Raw genomic sequence first — 24962 nt, forward strand, 5'->3', positions numbered from 1 at the left:
TTTCTGAACTCTTCCTAAGTTAAAACATTAGTATTGTGTTGTTTAAAAATGAATATGAACTTATTTTCTTTGCATTATTCGAGGTCTGACAACACTGCATCTTTTTTGTTATTTTGACCAGTTGTCATTTTCTGCAAATAAATGCTCTAAATGACAATATTTTTATTTGGAATTTGGGAGAAATGTTGTCAGTAGTTTATAGAATAAAACAAAAATGTTCATTTTACCCAAACACATACCTATAAATAGTAAAACCAGAGAAACTGATAATTTTGCAGTGGTCTCTTAATTTTTTCCAGAGCTGTATATAGCAGACTCATAACAATCTATGTCTACCGTTTGCTCTAAAAAGAAACCTTTACAATCTTCACTATCTTTAATTTCATACCTATTTAATATTTAGGCAATTCTCAGTTTGTGCACATGAAGTATTATTATTTACCAATAGCATATGCTTTTTCAAACAAGGGGTCTGCTTCTAAAAAAGACAACATGACAAATAGGCGTGTCCAACTTTGAGCTTGCCCCTTCTGCAACTGAGTCATTTGTCAAAACACCTCACTTAATTTTCAGCTTTTACATTTTTTTTTGTATGTATGGAAAAAGACCCACTGGATGAAAAAGAAAATTGTTGCTGTGAAAGTTGAGAAACTAAAATTTTAAACAACACTGCATTTAAAGAATTATAATCTGTATCTTATAAGGTAATTTGGAGGGCTTGTTAGTTGTCTGTTTACTAAAATGAAAAGAAAAAAATAAATCCAGCTTTATCAAGTGTGGTTATGGGGGTGGTAACGGCTAAGGACATCGCGTTATTTTATTGTCATATCAGCTGTTTTTCTGTTGTAGGTTTTTGGTATGATAAGTTACTTTTACAGCCCGTTATAAAACACTGTGTTTATTTAAGCTTTCAGCAACAGTGTGAATGGTCATTCGGCATTGTGTTGTAATTCCTTTCTGACAGGAATACTGCGTAGGATACGGAGAAGGCAAGGAAGCCAGCAAGGTAAGCATCATGGTTATACATTGCCTGCAATTTAATGTAAATCCTGTAAAAAAAAATGTGCTCAATGCCCTGAAGTAGGCTACTTCTCAATAAGATACTGCGCATTAATTGCCTCGGTTGTCTGCAATCTGTACATTAGTACACCCCCCACTAGGTTTCTTCTCAAGCAAAAAATGAAATGTTTTATGCATTGTTACCTATTGCCTTCCATTTAAAAAAAAAAAAAAAAGTATGTAAAGAGTTGAATTTCACTTTTGTAAATTTAACTTATCGCAATATTATTTTAGTAGAGAGCCTGATCCAAATGCTCTAACAGATAACAATAACCAGTTTTGAAAGAAAGTATTTGATAGAAACATTTTAATTAGATTCCCATCTGGAATTTAGTAAGTTGCAAACACGTTTAGAAAGGGGTACATATCATTTATCTCCCGCAGTTGCTATTTTAAAACAGTATTTTAGACTTTGACTGAAGTTCAAAAACATTGCTTACTTAAATAGATCGTGTCCTGGTTGTAATTGGATTTTACCCAGGGCATTCCATTGACTTTGTATGACTTGAAAATGCGTTGGTATTGACAAACTGAACATCAATTGCATAACACAACTCCACAATTGGTACAGTGAACAGATGCTTCTTCAATTTGCCCATGCACTGTGAATGTTTTTGTCAAGTAATTGAGCTGAAGGTTTGATGATAACTGAATAAGATCTGCTATTCATTTAGTCGTTAAACATTAAAGCCCCTCTGTTGTTCTTCACACTAGATTAAGCCGTTGGTTATGTTGTTCAAAAACTATCCAGGGTAGTCTAAAGATCTGTCAGGGAACTAAAACCAAAAGTCTTTGTGTCTTCCTATTTTGGAAAACTAATTTTCATCTAAACACTTTTTTAAATTGTTGAATTAAAACTCAATCATACATTGAAAAATAAAAACCGCATTCCTCATTGATTATAGCGTTACTTTTAGTTTTGTTTTACATATTTATTTTGAATAAATTGCAACAAAAACCGTTGTAGAAGGGGAAAACTCTAGAAAAAAAGGAATCGCGTACTGCAGTTAATGATCAATTTTGTGATCAGATTTGTGTTTTAACAGTTTCCATTTTGAAAGTTAAGTGCAGTACGGTAAAAGCAAGGTATAGGTAATCAATTTACAGGGTTGTTCTAAAGTAGATTTAGAAAAACAAACACACATTAATGTGGTTTCCTTCATACTGATACTTCATACTGCCTCTCTGCCTTACAGTAACTCGTACTTTCCGTGGAGCATCAAATAGCATACGACACATTACTTGTTGTATTTCAACATCTTTAGCTTCTTTATTCAAAATAATAGTTAAACAAGCTTTAAACACTCTATCACCAAGTAAGATATTGACAGGACTGGAGCCAAAACCAAATTCCTCCAACTCAGTCTGCCCAAAACGTCCACCTCTCGCGAGACTTAACTTGACGTTACTTAAAGCGACAGTGGTCTATTTCTACAAACTGAAATTATACAGAAAGTATAATTTCTGTATAATTTAACATTGTAATTTTCTGTTCTTCTAAATTAATTGTATTGTTTTTTTGTTTTTGTTTTTTCAGATGGGGTGGAAGAAAAAGTTTTCTGGGTTAGAAACCACACTTATTGTGCTGTTCATACTGGTGACCATAGTATCAGTTGTTCTCATAGTGCTTTTAGCAACAGGAGAACCAGGTGGTAAGAAACACACTTGATTTTTTATAACACCCAACTTTCTTACATACAAACAATTAATTGGTATACATATTATACAGGGGAATGAATGATTTTCAGTCTTTTATTATCTGTTATTAAATTTGGTGTTATATATCTTATTTTAGAAGATTGCAACAGAACCACTCAGTTCATTCCAGAATGTCCAAGTATTCACGAATCAGAACGAGTAGACTGTTATCCAGATGGCGGTGCATCAAAGGTCAGTTGTTAATCTTTTTAAGAGGCCAAATTGGAACAAAAACGCAGAGATGGTTGTATATTACAAGGGCAGCAGTGTGGAGTAGTGGTTAGGGCTCTGGACTCTTGACCGGAGGGTTGTGGGTTCAATCCCCAGTGGGGGACACTGCTGTTGTACCCTTGAGCAAAGTACTTTACCTAGATTGCTCCAGTAAAAACCCAACTGTATAAATGGGTAATTGTATGTAAAATAATGTGATATCTGTATAATGTGATAACTTGTAACAATTGTAAGTCGCCCTGGATAAGGGCGTCTGCTAAGAAATAAATAATAATAATAATAATAATTAAAGGGAAATACGTATTAGAACTTCAACATGTATTTGTTTACATTCATTCATTTAAATGTCAAGCTGTGGGCCTAACTACAAAACAAGTGTAGCATGATACATGTATAGCATGATGATGGCCTATTTTTAATGTAAGATGTCCTTGAGTGTCTTGAAAGGCGTCCGCCAAATAAAATGTATTATTATTATTATTATTATTATTATTATTATTATTATTATTATTATTACATTCTCAATAGTTCTACATTTAGAAATACTAAAAGAAACATTATCCTTGTCAGTGTCTTCAATATTCCTTTTTGAAGATGTTAAAAAAGAAAATGTTTGTCTTTGAATGCATTAAGTTTATTGTATTATTTCTTAATTCCATAAACTGGGATGTAAATCTGAGTATTGTCAGTTTGCACCAGGTTTACAAAGGCTCATATGCACATAATATTGAGGGCAAGAGTAAAGTGAGGATGTTTACACTATTTACAACATTGTTGTTAGTCCGCAGCATGGACAACTAACCTTAAATCTCAGGAGAGGATTATTACCATACATGATGGATGTGTTTATGTTATAATGTCTAAGATATTCATAATAGTGACACTTTATACAAGGATTATTTAACCTACACAATGAGTGCGTGCTTGTTTACCCCTATAGCAGTCAAGCTAGAAATATCAGTTGAGATTATAATCAGATATTTTGGTTGATACCAAAACTATTTAACAGAAGATACACCTACTATTTTATTCTAAACTCACTATTTTTTTTTCTTTGGATATTGGTTTGTTAACAGGATAAATGCGTAGACCGTGGTTGCTGCTGGCTTCCTATTTCAGAGACGAATGTGCCTTGGTGTTTCTTCTCAAAGAATCATGGGTATGAAGCCGTGCATGTCCAGAGACCCTCCCAAAAAGGTAAACATTTATTTATATCTGTATTTTACAAATCAACCATGTAGCATATATTTAAAATAATAACTGCTTTTTATTTTTAACTTTTTAAGGGTTTGAAGTTCAGCTCAGGCGACTTCCTGCACCTTCATTATTTGGGAAGGATATTGAACAAGCTCACTTCTCTGCCGAGATACAGACGCAGAACCGCTTCCGTTTCACGGTTAGAGCACCGTTCTTGGCTTTGAATTGCTTACTGTGGTTATTTCACTCAAGTATAATAACCCACACAACCACTCCACAGTAATAATCACAGAACCCCAAGAGCAAAAGAAAATTACAAAACTCAAGTCAAACCAAACCGAGTAGTTTAATTCAAGGGAGTCTGTTTTAATGTTCTAAACCGCTTTATTTCCCAATGTTGTTTAAAATATGATTTGTATTTATTACAGATCACAGACCCTAATAAGGCAAGATTTGAAGTTCCCCATGAACATATAAAGCCTTTTACTGGTCCAGCAGCATCCAGTCCCAATTATGAGGTGGAACTTATTCACAAACCGTTTGGATTTAAATTAAGAAGAGCAACAACAAAAAAAGTTTTGTAAGTTATTTCATAACTCATTTTTTAGTACATATAATGGATGTCGAAACAATTCCTATTTCTAAAATATCAATTTCAGTTTCTCAGTGCATTTTGACTTCTTGTCAACATGTTTGTCATTCAATGTACATTTTTTTTTAAGTATTTCTAACCTGAGCAATCACTAAAATCAAGATTAACCTCATTAAAAATCTTTCTTAGAAAAGGTAAATGAATACCAAACTGGATTGCATTCAGTAGCATAACATGTGTTAATAAAGTGCTTACATATGAATTTTCAGAAATAGTACAGACATAGTTCAATGTCTCAACGTTATCACGGCACTTTGAAATCCTCAGATTTACAATGACCAAATTGTATGCAAATGTACATTTACAGATATTCTACCCTTGCATAAGCAGCCTTGTAGAGTGCAAAGTGTAATTAATCCAAAGAACATATTTTATATACTGTTCTTGAACAGTGTAATCTATACTCTCCAGTGATAGAGTAATCTTTATGTTGCGTACTATTGTTATGACTAATCCCCTGCTTTGATATTGTTAGATGTGGTGTTTGAGTGCGTTTAATAGAAAATACTGAACTGAATGTAATTTAAAATGTACATGATAAAAACAAAATCATACAAAAAAAAATACAATAAAAAAACAGGGGTAAAATGATCACAAAATTCATCAAAATATATAATGTACAGTCACTTCTTGGCAATGATTATATAATATAAAATATAAAAGTTAGCATAACACATTTCTTATCTTGAAAGAAAGTTGTTAAACCTCAAAAGATTAACCCTGGTAATGCTTTAAATCAAAATACTATTTTAATCAAAAATACTGTATATCACGCTCCTGAATTATGATACATGTTACAGTCCTTCATATCTGGACGTTCAGTGCATTTTGAGATATGGTTTGCCTTTAAGTATGAAAGTTTTTACCACCCATCCATGTTTTATATTTCCCAGATAACAAAATTGCTTTTCCCCTCACAGATTCGACACTACTATGGGTCCAATTCAGTTTGCAGATCAGTATTTACAGTTGACTGCAAGATTACCAAGTCATAATATTTACGGCCTCGGGGAACATGTGCATCAGAATTTTCAGCACAGCACTGATTGGAGAACCTGGCCCATGTTTACCAGAGACGCATTCCCCAATGGAGTAAGAGTTTATCTCATAAGCCTCATTAAATCTGTAAAGTATAATCTGTAATTATACAGGTGCTATATAAGACAGTTCGAGCACTCACGCAGAGAGCTCTGGAAGTAAAGAAATAGCTTACCTCTTAGTTAAGTGGGTGCTGCTTTTTGGGATAGTGCAGACAGCAGTATACTGTACTAAACTAATCATTTCATTTCAGGGATCGCACAACTTATACGGCCATCAGACTTTCTTCTTGTGCCTGGAAGATAACAGTGGAATGTCACTTGGTGTATTCTTACTGAACAGTAATGCTATGGGTAGGAATATGCACAGATCTTCTTAAATATCATGTTATTGTTGGTATAAGGTCTGTGTGCTAGGTTTTGTATTATTTAAGATAACACTTTAAAATAAGTGGCAGTTTTATGAGTAAGCATGCAATTTATCAGGAATTAATCATAACATCTTTTTAAATCAATATGATATATTATTATATAACTACTCATTATGTGCACCTTTACAATATGTCATTATTTTTTCATTATGCATAGAGGTAACACTTCAGCCAACACCAGCTATAACTTACAGAACAATCGGTGGGATTTTGGACTTCTACATCTTCTTAGGAAATTCTCCTGAAGCTGTAGTTAAGGAATACTTGGAGGTGGGTACAGTTCACTGCTTAAGAAAGCCTGTCAAATATATCTGAAAAAATGTACTGCACAGCAGTGTGCTTCTGTTTATTTGATCTGTTGTGCATATGAAATCAAACAACTGTAACTGTTAATCTTGGAAAATTGTCAAATAGGCAAAGTGGTGATTGTCTAATTTAATTGATGACTTTATAGGCTACACATGCAAATAATTAACAAAAAAAGTAAGAGAAAAGGAACGACATGGTAAAATGCAAGAGACTTTTTAAGGTTGTAAGGTGTCTAATTAAAGCGCAATGTGGTCTAACATTTTCACATGAGTGCCTATTGTATCTATGTTGCTGATTACTGACCAGAAATGTGAAGTCAAAGCTTCTGAATCTCTTTTCATTTAGCTCATTGGAAGACCTGCAATGCCTTCCTACTGGTCACTTGGATTCCAACTCTGTCGCTGGGATTATGGGTCTATTGAGGAACTTAAGGCAACTGTGGAACGAAACAGACAAATAGGCCTCCCATACGTAAGGAATATATATATATATATATATATATATATATATATATATATATATATATATATATATATATATATATATAATATATGAAATGTGCTATTTAGATGCACTATATATTGACTTCCATCAGTGCTATGTTGGTAGACATTGGTAGTTCTAATACTTTATTCTAATCTGTGAATATGACATTGAAGAATACACATTTTTCCAAAGATGTTTAAAGCCCTGTTGGGGGGTTATTATAATTTTTTTTATAGATACACAGATATTATATTAGAAATGCATTCTGTCAATGTATACTCTGAGGTAGAAGTTGTGAAAGTAATCTGATCCCATGGTTTATTGATAAAGAAATATTGTACATAGATTTTTTAATATGTGTAACACATTCTCCAGTACTTAAACATGTAAGGGACGTATACAACAGTCACCTTGACATTTACAAGTTCACTTTATCCGCCCAGTTCTCCAGTAAAGAAAATGCATATTCAAATGGATTTCAGTTGTATCAAAGCATCCGTTACGTTATTTGTCTGATGACTGAAGGCTGTGCCAGGACACGCTGCATCATAGGGGTGGAAAACGAATTGATTATCACGATACTCTCAATAATATGTTTGGTCTTGATTATTTATCAAGAAGGAACTGCGTATCATTGAGCAAGTCGCAATTAATGGAAGTTAAAGCATGTCTTGGGATAATCTTGCCTATTGTGACCATTTTTAGCCCATAATAGATCATTGAAAATATCATGATTGTCAAACCCTATTGCAGCACGTCATTGTATTTCTAGCACTGTGCTAAAGGAAAAAAAAAGAAAAGCCAAGTTAAAATGGCTGCCCATTAAAAACGTACGTTATATTTTTTTCAGGACATCCAGTACACCGATGTTGACTATATGGAGGACAAGAAGATCTTCACATATGACTTAAAGAACTTCCACGGACTTCCAGAATTTGCTGACGATTTACATAACCATGGACAAAAATATATAATTCTATTAGTAAGTACATGGATACATCTTCTTCTTGTGATGTTATCAGTTAATTATTTCAGTGTTAGATTTAGGTGTTTGGTGTCATTCTTAACTGAAATGAATACAGTGCTGGTGCTACTGGGCCCTGACTGTGAAGTAGTATAAAAAAACACCTGTCTGCATCTCAGTACAAATGCATTCGTTACAACTCATAAGTGAAAACATCATTCTGTGAACACACTTAACAAATGAATATACCAAAACGCATGTAGAGAGACTCAGACATGTTCAGCTGGTTCAGCGTAAGTGGAACAGGTTTTAGCCTTTTCGCAAAATCATTGAGCTCCTTTTCTGTTCTAGCATCATGGCTGTATTTATATCATATGGAACTATAACATTAATATTATGGTGAAATATATATACGTCTAGTCATTAAAGTGGGATCAGAAAAAAAAAGAAATTGACTCCCCCCAAAGGCTGGGCACCCCTTTGCACCCCAACCCCCCCCCCCCCCCCCGATGCCAGCCCTGAATGAATACACACTTAAAACATGTTGACGTTTTAGATATTTAACTAGTTAACGCCTAGAAGAAATACAGTTTATAGAGTACAGAACATCTTCCCTAACTTAAAATCCTCAATTACAACCTACAAGTCACTAAGTCAGGTAGACAAACTGATAAGCTGCTGTGTTTGCCTTTTCCCTCATATACTGCACAGCACAACTTTAAACACAAACTGCTTCTTCATTTTTTGTATGTTTTGTTTTTTGTTTTTTACAGGACCCAGCAGTTGCCACATCTGCCAGAATCTCTGGCCCATATCATACATACAATTTGGGCAATGAAATGGGTGTGTGGGTTTATGAAGCTGATGGAACGACTCCATTAATTGGAGAGGTAATTTAAATAATTTGTATTATGAGATACATTCGGAATTTGGATTCTGCGGAACAGTGTACCAATAGGCCCACTAGTACATTTAATTTTGCTGTGTACTAGAGTTAGTCACATATTGTGCTAGACATTAACATTGTAAATATTTATATAAGCGTGGACCTACATCTTGTTTCTTAGAACAGTACTTTAAACATTTAAAGTTAATACTCCAAAAATGCCCATGTACTAAAAGAAAACGGTTCATAATTAAAACATTTTGAATTCCTTACTCATTAAAATAAATAAATACTGTGCAAATTTACTGTGATGAACTTGTTCAGTATTGTACTGCATATGTATAACAGCGTTTTTCTCGTTACCTTTTGCTAGGAGAATATGATGAGCTGTTTACATTTACCTTGTTTTACAGGTTTGGCCTGGTGAAACTGTTTTCCCTGACTATACTAACCCTGCATGCAATACATGGTGGGTTGACGAATGTGAGAAGCTTTTCAGGGAACTGAAATATGATGGGCTCTGGATTGTAAGTTTTAGCTTTCTCTTCTCATGTTAGATTTGTTGTACTGTAATTGTATTAAGTATGATTTTAATTTTTGTTTTTTGTATTTAATAGGACATGAATGAAGTCGCAAATTTCAAGAAAGGATCTGCCAATGGGTGTGCCGCTAATGATTTAAATTACCCTCCTTTTACCCCCAGTAAGTTGTAATGCATGAGCAACTTATTTGTGCCAGTATTATTAATTGGGTCTGAATTTATTTTAAGAAGTATTTAATATACAGCTCTGCTGTTAAATGTTAAACCTAGCAGTACATTTATTAATTGAGGAAACATTTCTGCTTTGTAAGGTGTGCTGTGATTGTATATCTTAGTAAGCAGTGCAATGCATATGGTATTAGTTATACTGCATTTTGACATACATTTGGTATTTAACGCATGTGATAATCTTTCTAATATGTGTTTGTTTAAGGCATTCTTGATGACCTTATGTATTCAAAGACCCTGTGTATGGATGCAAAGCAAACCTGGGGAGCCCATTATGATGTCCACAGTCTGTATGGATATGCAATGACGCTGTCCACTGAGGAGTAAGACCTTATTTTAACATTAACAACTGTTAGTTTATTGTTGCTACTGAGTATAGACTTGCTCTCAGTAACCTTGGCCCGTCCAGGTACACAGAAACATGACAATGCTGTAAAGTTCCTATTTCCTTTTACCTATTTACTCATAACAACGTCCTTAAGTGCAAAAAGCACGATTAACTGTCAGATCCACAGACATACCAGTTTTAATGGGCTTCATTCTTTCCTGACAAGACCTGTTGAAAAATGTTCATGAAGCCTGTTAGTTAAGGCTTGGTAACATAAGGTATTCTCTAAGACTGTGGTTTATTTTGAGTTGGGTCATCTGTGTTCCTTGTTTATTCTTCACACCAGAAATGTATGCGCCATATAGCAAACATGAAACATCAGTACAAGACACTCACTGAATCATTGCCACCTGCAGTTCATTGTCATTCAAAATTTGATTTAACAAAACCCATGTCTGTTCAAACATTACTTCATAATCATGGACCCCCCCCATTATGTAAATAGCATTTCAATCAGCCTTTCCTCACATTTTTTTATTACACTTTCACAGTAAGTTTACATTATTGCCAGCTTTTCAACACATAATGAAATGATAAAATGATAATTAAATAATCACCCACAACATAACCAGGCATAAACATTCTTTACACATAAAACCCTCTACCTCCAGTACTACTTGGTAGTCTGCCAGCCGTGGCGAGGAGTTCCAGGTACAGCTATTCATAATACATCTCTAAAATTGCTAAACATCTCCTTAATTTCCTCCCCCCCCCAATTTTCTCTTTATTTATTAGGATTGTGATGACATTAACAGACAGCATTGTACAAGGAGGGATGTAATAGTGTACTTCTCTTCTATACTTAAGCCTGCAGTGCATGCCTTTTAAAACAGAACTTACTGATGGCTTGTCCCCCTTAAAACCTGCAAAAAGGGTGCAACTAAGCTCTTTTATCCCTCAGGAGGCAAAAGAGAAATGAAAAACTGGAATTACCTTATTTAATAGTTTTAGAAAAAAATATATTGTGTTGAACATATTATATATATATATATTAAATGTGATTATATATATGTATATATTTATTTTTAAAATACAGAGCTCTCAAGCGTGTTTTTCCTGACAAAAGAGGCAACATTCTCTCAAGGTCCACATTTGCTGGATCAGGCAAGTTCACAGGGCATTGGCTGGGAGACAATGCTGCCAATTGGAATGATATCAAATGGGCAATTCCAGGATTGCTTGAGTTCAGCCTTTTTGGAATACCTTACGTAAGTATTGCGTTCCGTTAAGCTAAACACATTAGTGAATGGTAATTCACCATCAACGTTCAATTAAAGGCTCATTTGAAAGAAATGAAAAGCTGCATGTGAAAATAACCCAAAAATGTCTGAATCAGGTTTAAAGAATTCTAGTTTTATTTGCATTCTGTTGCATTTATAGTTAAACTCCCCAATATGTATGGCTATAAGATGTCCAGATCTTTCACAGTGTTTGTGTTTGTAGTTTATCCGAGGCAGCTCCTATATTAAATTGATTACATTAAATAGAACCTGATATTCTGTAATACTATTTTCTATTTTAAACAATTATACATGTGCATTTATTATATACCATTTGTTTGTTCCAGATTGGAGCAGATATATGCGGTTTCTTTGATGACACTACAGAGGAGCTCTGCACACGATGGATGCAAGTTGGGGCATTTTATACATTTTCTAGGAATCACAATGCTCAAGGATATAAAGTGAGTTTCCAGATTGAAAAATGAATAAGTTGACTAGCACTGACACTGATGAGATACCTGATAAGCATAAACATTGTGTATAATAGTGGAAGGGGGGGGGGCTAAGAGATTTACTGTATTTCAATCAATGTATAACACATGGATTACATACTGTAGCTTTCTGTGAATTTGAATACCAAATGACGACATTATTGAGAAACATCAACAACAGCACTGAGCATGAGTTATATATTCCAGACATACAGAAATGGACCTTCAAAAGCTATTGTTGGTTTACAGATATGATATAAGTTTTAACTGTCAGTCCAGTTCTGGGAGTGTAATATGTTCAATCTTATGAACTGTTCTCCATTTTTGTAAAAGCTTGAAATCAAGCACTTAAAGAGTATATTTAATTAGACAGCGGATTCTGTTCTACTGATCTAAGCAGTAGCAGATCTTAAAACTGTTTAAATATTAAATTAGGACCAAATCTACATTTTGCTTACATTTAAAAACAAAAAAATACAATGAAGGGACTCATACACTGCTAGAACGGATATATTGTCATCTTCTTTCAATGTTTTAAATAACTGTATTTCGATGCCGTAAATTTAGAATTGTGCAATGTATCATAGTGTAAATTTAAATTGCAAACCTTGATATATCTCAGGAGCTAGTTAAACTGTAAAACAATGTATCACTATACCTATGTGTTTCAAACATAGAAATAGTTGTTATTAATCTTGGGTATTTTTTTTTGTTGTTGCTGGTTTTAGCCTCAGGATCCTGCTTATTTTGGTGCCGACTCCCTTTTAGTGAAGACTGCCAAACATTACCTGAATATTCGATATACCCTGTTACCGTACCTCTACACCCTTTTCCATCACGCTCACGTCAAAGGGGACACCGTGACACGGCCAATGATGCACGAGTGAGTTCATTCTTATATTGACAACAGGGATTTTTTTTTTTATTAAGAACTTATTCTAAGATGTGTCATTCATGTGATATATTCTTCTGTGCAGGTTTTATTCAGATCCTGCCACGTGGAAAGTTGACCGTCAATTCCTTTGGGGACCTGGTCTTCTCATTACACCAGTCCTGGACCCTGTACGTTGAGCAGAGATTATTATTATTATTATTATTATTATTATTATTATTATTATTATTATTATGTTTATTAGGCTGAGAATGGACATTTAAAGTGATATTAGACAATTAAATGATTCCATAAACTATACAGTACCTTTTAGTGCATTTTCATATGCTAATCCCCCATATGTAATTTTGAAAGAAGCACATGTTATATCATACATAGCGTCCCTATAAATGGTACCATACTAGGCTGCAGAAAGCCTGTTTGCATGCTTATATTTCTGTTAGTATGTCATACAGTACGTTCACTTCCTAGGTCATTTCGCCACTGAGTAAAATTCTCTTGGCCCCTTTTAATTCCTTCCTGTCTTCCATTAACCAGACAGTTAATGACTGACATGCTTTTTCTATTTTGACTGACCACTGAATTGTTGACTAATTACTATACACATTCTCACCAGAATAAAAGCTTTAAAACCCTTATCCAACTGCACAGTATAAAATTTGTTTTAAAACTGTCCCCTGACCCCCCCCCCCCCCATTACATGTATACTGTATATGAACATTATCTAGACTCATTAACCTATACACAGTTTAAATGAAAATACATGAAGGCACATGTTGAGTAATAAGTTCTGAAGTTTAATGAAATATTAGATCAAATAAAATTTCCAGAGTAGATGTATGCTTATCCTGGTCTGCCGCTGTTAAAGCAAATGCATCTGCATCTACAGGAAAGGCCAAGCTCCATTTATGTTAATCAGTTGCTTCTGTTTGCTGATAATTAGTGCATAGCTGCAAGTAAGGTGAAGTCGGCAAAAAATACAAGACCTTTTCTTGATAGAGTATCTAGCTGTGCTGCTAAATCCATGATCTAACCAAAGATCAGAGAACTGTAAACCTTGATCTTTTTCAACAAGACTAGCTAGGGACATCTTGCCAGCATCCAGTTTCTTTAACAAGAGCTTGCAAAGCAATCCTCATTTAAATTCACCTAATTAGTTTCTAATTTAGGCCTTAGTGGTCATTTAAATATGATTTTATATATATAAAAAAAATTTAAATCAAGTCTTACGTCTTCCTCACAAATCTCTTTAGAGCTTCTTAATTAGAACAGATGTGGGTTGCTTTGCTTTGGTTTGTACACTATAAATAGCACAACAGAAAGTGTGACTGAGTGAGACTTTTTGTTTTAGTCTTGATGTGGTTCAGGAGACAGAGCAAGGGCTCCTGCTTAATAATTTAATGGTAGTGATTGCACACCAGACGTGAAAGCGTACTCATACATTTAGAAATAAAGAAGACTGCTTTAAACACGTCTACTATTGCATGAAGGCCAGGTGTCTCCTTACAGTAATGTCATTGGTTGTTGTTTACTAAGTTTCTCTTTTTGTTGGTATCACTAGTATTACAGTAACAGTCTGTTTCTTTTTATTTCCCAGGGTACAAGCATAGTGAGCGCATATATACCAGACGCAGTGTGGTATGAATATGAAACGGTAGGTTCATACTAAACTGAAATATATTGCATTGACGTTCAATTCAATTGTATTCAAACCTTCTTAAAATCTCCCACCTCATGTGAGATCCAGTATAAATAATAGTGTTTCAAGGTGAGTTTCAAGGTGTGTTTCAATGCTTTGACACACTCAAACACAGTATTATAGCAGATTATTGTTTTCTACATTCTCAAAAATGAAAACAGATTTATCAAGGTCAGATTTATCATGGCATTTTTGCAAAAATGCTGAAATAGAAATTGCAGCAAATGACAGATTAATAGAGAAGACGAATATTAACATGCCTATTTTTTGCATTGGTATCCACTTTGAATACATTAACAGTTAACAGTTAAAACATGAATCCTTAAATCAGAGGCAAATGATGGTAGATTGGATCAAACAACAACATAAAAGGATGCTCAAAGAAAGAGACAATCACAACCACAAACGTTAGTCTCCATCAAAGTATGATAGGATCTGTAATTGTTTGCGAATTATCCAAGGCTTTCAATTGCCACGCTGATCATGTAAAGGAGCAGGGGAAAGAGTTGTGTAATTCCTTCACAGCCCTGTCAAACAGCTCCTTTGAGGTTTCAGATGAATTTGCAGTGGAATTCATGTTTCAGCAGTAAAATGTCCCCAAGCCCTTTCTATATTTCTTTATGAACTGTACACACAGGAGGGGTTCTTTGGTAGTTCAAATTGATATGTGCACTCATATGTTCCACTTAATGCTGCGGATCATTTATAGGGTTTGTAAATGTACATGCCATGCTAGAAGTCAACAGACTTGGCTCCATACTTCCACCACAAAGTCCCCAAAGGAATTATACATTATAATTGTAATAAGGAAATGTTAAGCAGATTGGTCATGTCAAATATTTAAACACTGACTGTGTTATGGCAGATGTTTCTTCCAGTTTTGTGTCCAACTTTCTGTAAAATGCAAATCAAACTGTTTACCTCGCATTCTTATTTTGAATTGCACCAGTATGGTATAAGATTTGTTTTAATTTTTCCCCCCCACAAACCAGGAGGTTAGAATTACTCCCCGCAAACAACAGGTCGATATGTATCTTCCTGCTGATAAACTGGGACTTCATCTTAGAGGTGGTCACATCTTTCCAATACAACAACCTGCCAATACCACAGTATACAGGTAACCTTGAGTTGGTGAAGATTAGCTTTTATCTTACACAGCACTCTATACTATGCAGTATATATTTTTTAATAAATAGTTAAGCAAAGCTAATTTATATTTGATATATTTTCTCATACAAAGAGAAAGAGATTTCAGATGACTATACTAAACTATAAGATTATATTTGTATTGGGGGCATGCCAGGCAGGATACAGCATACTACATTTCCTATTGTAATGTAAAACAGACCCCACAGATCCAGCACATATGTGTTTTATATGGGATGGCAGCTTCCAAATTGTAACTTCTTTAACCAAAATGACCATGTTACAATGGTAAACTTTCCAAAGGGATTAGAATTTAAAATTAGATCTAGCAAAGCGAACGGAAGGCTGATAAAGAAGCCAAGGGACATTTTACAGCTAAATTCCAAAATCTTACGCCTATGATTTTTTTCAAGGACAGATTTATTGGTACTTTTCATAAAAAAAATAAAAAAAAAGTATATGTAATTTCTGCCCATTAAATTTGCGACATCTTCAATCACATTATGTAGGTTTTTGTTATCCCAATGAATAACTCCTACAACCTAGAGAAAAAAAAAAAGTAGCTGCTGTAGAATTCAATCAGTCCACCCCTTAGGTGCTGTAATTAATCCACAAGGACATTTCTTCTTTCCTTAGCAACCTTAATATAAAACAGACTGAAAACCTCTCTTCTTTTTCATTGTGGAATTGTAAAATAAAGCCTTTCTTTAAATTACTAATTAAAACAAAATAGGTAACGCCAGATAGAAAAAAAAGACATGAACCACGGTCTGTATATGAATGACCATGTGTTATATAAGTTGCAACACTCGCTAGGTACTACCTGTATTGAAATATCCTGCATTGATCAACTGCATACAATTAAATAAAGTAGCTATCTATTTAAATACGTTGTGGCAGACAAACAAATGGCAACCCCATCTTGAAACACTCAATCAAACTGTGGATTCTTGGGTAGACACACACACACACATACAGCATATACATATTAATCAATAAATGGGCGAAAATAAAGAAGTAAATAAATAAATACATTATTCATTAATATTTGATGCTTCTGATACCACAGTTAGTAATACTACTACTACTACTAATAATAATTACCTTTTTGTCTGCTTTGCAGTCGTAAGAATCCTATGGGACTGATTATAGCTCTGGATGACAATGGCAATGCTGGTGGAGAGCTGTTCTGGGATGATGGAGAGGCAAGAGGTATGCAGTGTTACTATGATAATTAACAGCTTCTAAAAGTGATTTTTGGTGAGAAACAAAACATGCCCTATATAACTTGAATCTTCCTATAAAAATGCCTATGTTATCTATTACTTACAGCTTACCAATTTGCATTCAATCAAAATAATCTCTTCATAAATTAAAGCGTCACATACTTTTTTGTTATTATTGTTATTATCATAGCTGAGCTTTAAATTATATATATGTTTCCTCTTTATTATACCAATATCTAGACCGATTATTTGACTTCATATTTAGGTTTCAAATATTGGAAGGATACTTATCAGCTTTTTTTATTGCTTTCAGATTCAGCAGAAAAGGGGGTTTACATTCATTATCAATTTTCAGTTGTTCCAGTAAGTATTCCTTTTGCATATCAATTAAATAAAACAGCATATCAACTTCCAATTAACCATGGTCCAATGGACTATGGATGTGCAGGATTTGGATTTGTGAATAGATGGGGCGATAATGATAATGAACAGATAATGGTGCACAACATGGACTTGATAGGGATAGGAAACCTATTGCCTTCATCCTTTGTCTTTGAATAAAACGTGTGTGTAAATTAGCTGACACAAATGTCCAGACACCCTCTACATTTTGCAATCCAGAACACACCCACCAAAGCTTTATTTTTATATTGAAGCCTTGAGTCTGCAATTTCCTATCATTTTTTGTCTTGAAAAATCTTTGCTTCTTGAAATATGCAGGAATATTTGCAACAACAACAACAACAACATTTACTGTAAGCACCCCCCCCCCTTTTAAGTATTTAGCTTTGTGCTAGATCAAAGTTGTTCTTTAACATTGACAGGACATACATTACCGTATGTGCTTATCACCTAGGAGGATCTCTTTTAGAAACATTCAAATTACCATGCCACTTACTGCTGCATTTGTATTTCTGACACTTCCATCCCACACTGTTTCCAAACCCACTCTAGAGTATAAACAATATTAAAGACTGTCAAGAAACCCATGGTTAATGTAAAATCAGGTATTGAATTTAGAAGTATATAGATTAACTTTTTAAATATTTTCTTCCAAGGGCCTTCTGAAAATGGTGGTGTTGAAAAATGGCTATGCAGACCCACACAACTTGAAGTTTGAAGAAATTAAGATCCTTGGAGTATCTGAAGCTCCATCTTCTATGACTGTGACACACAATTCCAATGTTACAGCAGTGCCTTTTGAGAATTTTCAGTACGACACTAACAAGAAGGTAATACACTTTATTATACTTTGGTATGTAGCTGAAGGCCATTGACAGTAGTGTAACATGTCACGTTTCTTACATTAGCCTCTCAGTATAAGGAAGATTAAGTATTCATAAAACTTCAAGGACTGTTTATAGGGTAGTTTCATTAAGAACTGTTGTTGAAACCCAGTTTGATTTATTGCAGTTCAAAAACCCCTTTCAACTTTTCCAGAGAAGGTTTATTAGTTTATATTCTCAGTTTGTTAAAGCACCGTTCAACTGAAGATAACATGCAATAAAAAAAGTAAAAGTACAGGTTATGCGATGTCTGTTAACAGGTAATAGATAATAGTGTAAGGTTGTGGTTTCATTGATTTTATTATCATTATCAAGGATTAGCGATTGAAGAATAATCAAGACTTGAGTGGCTCATGATTAAAAACTAAACAGAATTGAACATTTTATTGGTTCCAAGTTCCAAGTTACATGTATAAAGAACCCATTAACATTAGGCACGCAAAATTATGCACGCAATAGCATAATTCGTTAGAATAACCGACCTTGTTACCTGTCTACTGGGATTCACGTGAGCATGACCCCTTGCAATGGCGCAGCGAGGGGTTTGGGGGTCTTCTTAGGGGCACTTCTCCCTAAGCAGCTCACTGACACTGTATATTTATACAGACAGGTTTTGCATCTCAAATTATCACAAGGTTGACACTGTCAAACAACTCTACAGTATTTGTATGCTGAAGCCAGCCTATGCACTCTCCACTCGCACCCATGTGGGGTTTTTGTTGTTTCAGGCTAATTCTAAGTGTTTTCAGTCACAGGTTCTCTATTGTTTTTACAGCACTTGCCCCTTTGAGTCACCCCTGCAAATAACTGTCACAATATTTCTCTACAATAGGTAATCAAAAGCTGCTAAGCAGCTGGGAAGTGTAAAAACAGAATTTATTTTACAGGATTAATGTAATGGAATACTTTGGTATTGATCGTGTCAACAAAGACCTTTCTTTGCATTTTCGCAGGTTCTTCATGTAACAGGTCTTCAGCTTGAACTCGGTCAGAGTTATTTGGTGCAATGGATTAATGACGTTTACCTTGAAATTGAAAGATTTGACTGCTACCCTGAAGACAATAGCAACCAGGCTGCTTGTGAAGCTCGTGGTTGTATCTGGAAGGTCCACAAATCATTTTTTTATTCATTGATTTTCAACTAAATGCAATACAAGTTGTGCAACACTGTTTTAGATAATTGGTCTGTTTGACTCTTGCATTAGCAGATGTACCTGCACTTCAAGACTCATTTCATGTTATAGTTTACAAACCCACACAAGTACCATACAGCAAAATGCAAAATTCACAAACTACCCAAGTCTACCTTGTGAATCGCCAACTCTGCTAGTTGACCTACTGCCAAGGCTTTTCTACAGTTTACTCTACAACAAATACTGGAGGCTAAGGATACTGCTCCTGATCATGATTATTTATTCTACACATAGGTTTAAAATTCAGTACGAGTAAGAAATGATTTATTCATTGATTCATGTTTACTTTATATGATTCAGTTATTGTTGTAAAATAGTGATTACTTTGTTACTAATGGAACTTGAACTAGAGCATTGACGCTGTTCTTTGTTTGGCCAATGAAGCAGTGTAATAATATTAAAGCACTAGCTTTGTTGTATAAAACAAATCAAGGAGTGTGCATTTCACCTCACATCATTTTATCCAGTGATAGAAGGTTTTTTTCTTGTTTCAAATGAGTTTATTTTATTTTATTGCATTCGTTCCCCAGACTGCAAACACTCCTGGTGTGCCCTGGTGTTTTTATCCACGTGACTATGGTTACATCACTAATCCAGTCACTAACACTTCAGAGGGACTTTCATTTCAAATTAAAAGGAATACTGCTCACCCAAAACGATATACAGATCAGTCTCCTACCATAGAAACACTTCAGGTGGATGTGAAATACCTGGACAACTACATTCTACAGTTTAAGGTAATTGTCATGTTTGGTTTTATTTTTATTTTTTTCAGCTTTGTTCTCGTACCAGAAAGCAGACTCAGGAGCCATGATAGTCTGAGCACTGTTCATTTTATAGTGCTGGATTAGGTCAGGTGACTTTCAATTTAAAAGTCACTTTGACCTACTTCAAATACCATATAGTTCCACCAATAGGGGCTTGTAAGTGTGGGACCATTTTAGAATGAGTTGAAGAGAAAGAAAAAAGCTTTTAAAAAGCCTGTAGAAACCCCCCTAGAAGTCTTTGTCTTGGTTTTAATAATGCAACCATGCTGTTGTAAAGTAATGCAAGCAACTTTGCGTTTGTATTCAGCTTAAACCGTGGTGGTGCTTGTACTCGGACACAGGCCCATGGGTTATAAGTGAAACCAAAGGAATAACTGCATTTTCTCAGGGAACATCTTAACCCAAGTACTATGCATGATTAACAAATCAAATTCATTTCACAAAATAGGATTTACGGTAGTACTCATGATAACCACAGGACATTTTTTAATGTATTCTCTTAAAACATTTTTAGTATAGCAATAATTGAGAAAAACAAATCAGTGATAATGGAATAAGCCATAAAATATAATGTGATCAATTTATTGAATTCATAGCAAGCTATTTTATGACTCATTATATACAAAGTTCAGGGTTAGATGATCTACGTTGTGTTTAAGTTTTGCCAAGAATGCATGACATTCATAAACATATGTGTCCAGGCATCTCTTTTGATAGTTTACTGCAGAATACAGTGGTAAAAACATAGTAAAGTCTAGTAAAGCATGATAAATATGTACATTCATCAGGAAAACATGGTACTGCATCAGACATTTTAGACAGATATGATAATGCAAAACATAATAATACTTTCCCTGTTCTTCAGATCTATGACCCAAATAATAAAAGATATGAAGTTCCTGTCCCTTTTAATATCCCACAAGACCCAACAATTGATCCAAGCAAACGGCTTTATGAAGTTATTGTTGAAAACAGTCCATTTGGTATTAAGGTGAAAAGGACCAGCACTGGAACAATCATGTAAGTGAAATAAGTGGGTTTTAAATTGTCAAAACTCCAGAAGGAGAGGGAATCAGCAGTATTTTATTTCTGATGCAATTTAGGTTGTATGTCTTTTCTCTGTTGAAAAATTACTTCAATTTTATAGTGATGAAGTCAAAGGGAGGAATGAATTAGTGGTCATTTTGTAATGTATATGTTTTCTGGCTATTGACATATAAATTAAAGGAAATGCAAATGCAGCAATTAAAGGGAATGCAAATACAGCAGGCCTACTTTTGAGTTTGTTCAATGTGGATTTTTGGATTTCTTTTCTATCAACAGTAGATTTTTTTTTTTTTATTTTTATTTTGAGAGATTTGTATTTCAGTTATCATATAAAGCTGGGTTGTTTTATTGTATACAATCAAGGAAAACGATAGCTGCAAGCTAAACAAAACATGATGTTCAAATGAGTTAAGCTGAGCATCAGCTAACACATTACAGTTATTTTCGACATACCTCTTAAATTCATTCCACTTTTGGTTCTTGTTATTAGTTATTGAGTATCAATGCAAAATGCCATTTTACTGGAAATGGTTTGACCGTACTTAACGCTATAATTGAAAGTGATCATTATTCTAATTATTTTTTATTTTCAACAGTTGGGATTCTCACCTGCCAGGCTTCACATTCACAGATATGTTTATTCAGATATCAAACCGGTTACCCTCCAAGTATGTGTATGGTTTTGGGGAAACTGAACACCCTACTTTCAAGCATGATTTGAACTGGCATACCTGGGGAATGTTTGCCAAAGACCAGCCCCCTGGTGTGAGTAGAAAGCTTTCCTTTCCTTTGCAGCATTTCATTTGTTATCTAGTGTATGTGCAGGAGATCCACATCAACTGTAATACACACATCTTTTTTAAACTTTATGATTCTCTGAGTGGAGCTTATCATTAAAAAGGGCATACTTGTAATTGAATCCATGTTTAAAAATATGGATTGGGTTGATGCACAATGTCATAAACTGTCAGCATGTATTGTATGTTTTGATAATTGCCATTCCATTCCTGTCCCTAAATCTGTCTTGTTAAAACGAAGATTTACAAATTAGTAACTGCAGTTTTCATTCCTCACATTTTAATTTTGTATGTTTCTTTTTCTTTTTTTTTTTATACCATTTTACCATAATATAAACACTGGAAGTCTCGCTTTATTTTAAGGGGAATTTATTTCAGTGTTAACTAGCTTATTTAAAAAGTATTGGTTTATTAATACATAGAAACCTACTAACTAACAAAAAATACAATCAAACATAATCTCATTTGCTAATCATTTCTAAAGTGAATACATCTTTAAATGTTACTTTAAACACATTGAACTCCATTTCAAAGATATGATTGACCTGAGTTGATAATCTGGCCTTTAGCTGGACTTTTTACATTGTTTTTTTAAAGGGGTTTTTATAAATAACTAACCATTTACAAACAAGAACTTGTTTGTGTTAGAAAGCTAATTATTAACAGTTAATTACTAAAGAAAAGTGCCCCTTAAAATAACGCGTGACCACATATATTTTCATCATATGCATCATTTTTCATTTAATCACTATCCCTTTCAAGAAGTATTTACATTTATTTGCTGTATTTATTTTTTAGTACAAAATGAACAGCTATGGTGTTCACCCATTTTATATGTGCTTGGAAGACGACGCAAATGCTCATGGGGTTCTGTTACATAACAGCAATGCTATGGGTAAGCAATATTCCTGTCTATTTAATAACGTCAACGTTTAAATTCAATGATGGTTTTCATAAACTGGGTCCATAAAGGGTCCAACTTTAGTTATCTAAAGAATTGCACTTTTTGCTAACTAAAGTTAAGTAAAGGACCGTGATTTGTGTTTATTTTAAATATGCAGTATGCTTTACAGACTTACCAAGTATTAACAGCATCACATTGCATATGTAACGCTAGTAACACTATTGTATATTAAGGGGATTTTTGTAAGCTGTCTAAATTAATTCCCTTCCATTGTGTTTTTCCTAATTTAAAAGTTTACATCTGGATAAAAAAATAAAAAATAATAATCTTCTTGCAGGCTTTACGGAAGTTGTTTGATCTGTAAGCCATTTCCACATAATGTATTAAGAGCTTTGAAAAAGACAACACTTGCATTCCTGACAGTTTCTTTTCAGTTAATTACGTCGTGTTTGAGCAATATGTGTACATGGCTATAGATTTGTTCTAATTCAGGCTGCTGCAGCATGGGCTTGGTGCACTCAATTGCCTGTGCTGAAGTGTGGCAACACACTAGCTGGTTACTATTGTACAGCAAGCAAAATCAACTTCCATGGCCATGCTCCTTAAGGGAGAAAACAGACATTGAAATATACCATCTATTTCCCTTTTAGAAAAAAAAGATCTCTCTGCTGTTGTGAGAACCACCCTGACACCAAAAGCTCAGTGCAAAGCAATGAAGTCTATCCATCTTTTACTACTTTATTTTGTGTTTGCATATCAAGTTCTTGGGCCTTTTGTAATTACTATTTGCTATCTATTGAAGGTTATACACTTTTTTTTAAAGCAGGCTTTTTCAGTGTTATTTATGGAAAGCTTAACTGCAGTGAACGGTCGATGCACACACTACTATTAGTAATGTTTAAAATCTGCATTCCTGTAGATCCATTCAAGTCAATATTAAATATTGTTTGGATTGTAATTCATTCTTCAGCTAAATGACTATTTGATACAGGTGTTGATTTTTATTATGCAATGTTATAAAAAGTTTTGAAAGTTTTTTATGAGCATAAGAACATAAGAAACTTTCCAAACGAGAGGAGGCCTTTCGGCCCGTCTTGCCCATTTGGATGTTAGTAGCTTATTGATCCCAGAATCTCATCGAGCAGCTTCTTGAAGGATCCCAGGGTGTCAGCTTCAACAACATTACTGAGGAGTTGGTTCTAGATTCCCACGATTCTCGGTGTAAAAAAATGCCTCCTATTTTCTGTTCTGAATGCCCCTTTATCTAATCTCCATTTGTGACCCCTGGGTCGACATTGTCAATACCTTTTAGAATTTTGAATGCTTGAATCAGATCGCAGCGTAGTCTTCTTTGTTCAAGACTGAATAGATTCAATTCTTTAAGCTTGTCTGCATATGACATGCCTTTTAAACCCGGAATAATTCTGGTCGCTCTTCTTTGCACTCTTTCTAGAGCAGCAATATCCTTTTTGTAGTGAGGTGACCAGAACTGAACACAATATTCTAGATGAGGTCTTACTAATGCATTTTAAAGTTTTAACATTAATTCCAAAAGGCGACAAGGTGCTTAGCTTTTAACAAACCGCATGCACTTTCTGTTTCCTATAAATGTGTAATCCATCTGTATTATAGTGTTTAAGCACAGAGGTTAATTTATCTACAGATAAGAATCCCTGGTTCGTGTCTTACATAAGAAATTAGGATCAAAGGATTGCTTGGTCTGAAGCCCAATGATTAAACAGCCTAAGAAAATGCAGTATATCATAAACTTAAAGATACAAATGCACTAGATCCAGTCAAAGATCTATTTACTGTATCAAGATCCGTATTGAATTAAGTGGTTATACAGTCACACTTTCAAGAAACATTTATTTTTACATTTAGAGAAACATTTAATTGAAAACCAACATCGCACTGTAAAAGTAAAAATAATTGAGCAGCTTGTGAGCAATACATTTCAGGATATTGCTGTCATGTAATCACTTTCAATTTTAATTTTAATGTTTTAAAACTTCAGATGTCACCTTTCAGCCAACCCCAGCTCTAACATACCGAACAGTGGGAGGAATTCTGGACTTTTATTTGGTTTTAGGACCAACTCCTGAACTGGTTGTCCAGGAATATACAGCAGTAAGTGACCCTGATACAACAAGATAAAATATCAGCTCTTGAAAAATGATCCCT

General features: G+C 34.3%; 1 protein-coding gene across 1 annotated transcript in view; it reads left to right on the plus strand.

The window, feature by feature from the left end:
• Positions 1-592: 592 nt before the first annotated feature.
• The window catches only part of si (sucrase-isomaltase), a 38065-nt gene continuing 13695 nt past the window's right edge, over positions 593-24962 (plus strand). The window contains exons 1-31 of the mRNA XM_034028113.3: positions 593-704; positions 965-1006; positions 2597-2711; positions 2855-2949; positions 4065-4185; positions 4275-4384; positions 4614-4765; positions 5758-5929; positions 6129-6228; positions 6463-6575; positions 6960-7085; positions 7951-8082; positions 8838-8954; positions 9364-9477; positions 9568-9652; positions 9925-10042; positions 11144-11315; positions 11675-11791; positions 12550-12704; positions 12799-12883; positions 14311-14367; positions 15405-15529; positions 16682-16770; positions 17098-17147; positions 17843-18016; positions 19024-19176; positions 19794-20000; positions 20896-21050; positions 21674-21842; positions 22673-22769; positions 24796-24908. Coding sequence (XP_033884004.3) covers positions 2597-2711; positions 2855-2949; positions 4065-4185; positions 4275-4384; positions 4614-4765; positions 5758-5929; positions 6129-6228; positions 6463-6575; positions 6960-7085; positions 7951-8082; positions 8838-8954; positions 9364-9477; positions 9568-9652; positions 9925-10042; positions 11144-11315; positions 11675-11791; positions 12550-12704; positions 12799-12883; positions 14311-14367; positions 15405-15529; positions 16682-16770; positions 17098-17147; positions 17843-18016; positions 19024-19176; positions 19794-20000; positions 20896-21050; positions 21674-21842; positions 22673-22769; positions 24796-24908 — 3588 coding nt within the window. The 5' untranslated portion in view covers positions 593-704; positions 965-1006. The remainder of the gene's footprint in view (positions 705-964; positions 1007-2596; positions 2712-2854; positions 2950-4064; positions 4186-4274; positions 4385-4613; positions 4766-5757; positions 5930-6128; positions 6229-6462; positions 6576-6959; positions 7086-7950; positions 8083-8837; positions 8955-9363; positions 9478-9567; positions 9653-9924; positions 10043-11143; positions 11316-11674; positions 11792-12549; positions 12705-12798; positions 12884-14310; positions 14368-15404; positions 15530-16681; positions 16771-17097; positions 17148-17842; positions 18017-19023; positions 19177-19793; positions 20001-20895; positions 21051-21673; positions 21843-22672; positions 22770-24795; positions 24909-24962) is intronic.

The sequence above is a fragment of the Acipenser ruthenus genome, chromosome 12 (genome assembly GCF_902713425.1).
Source record: "Acipenser ruthenus chromosome 12, fAciRut3.2 maternal haplotype, whole genome shotgun sequence".
Taxonomy (NCBI): Eukaryota; Metazoa; Chordata; class Actinopteri; order Acipenseriformes; family Acipenseridae; genus Acipenser; species Acipenser ruthenus.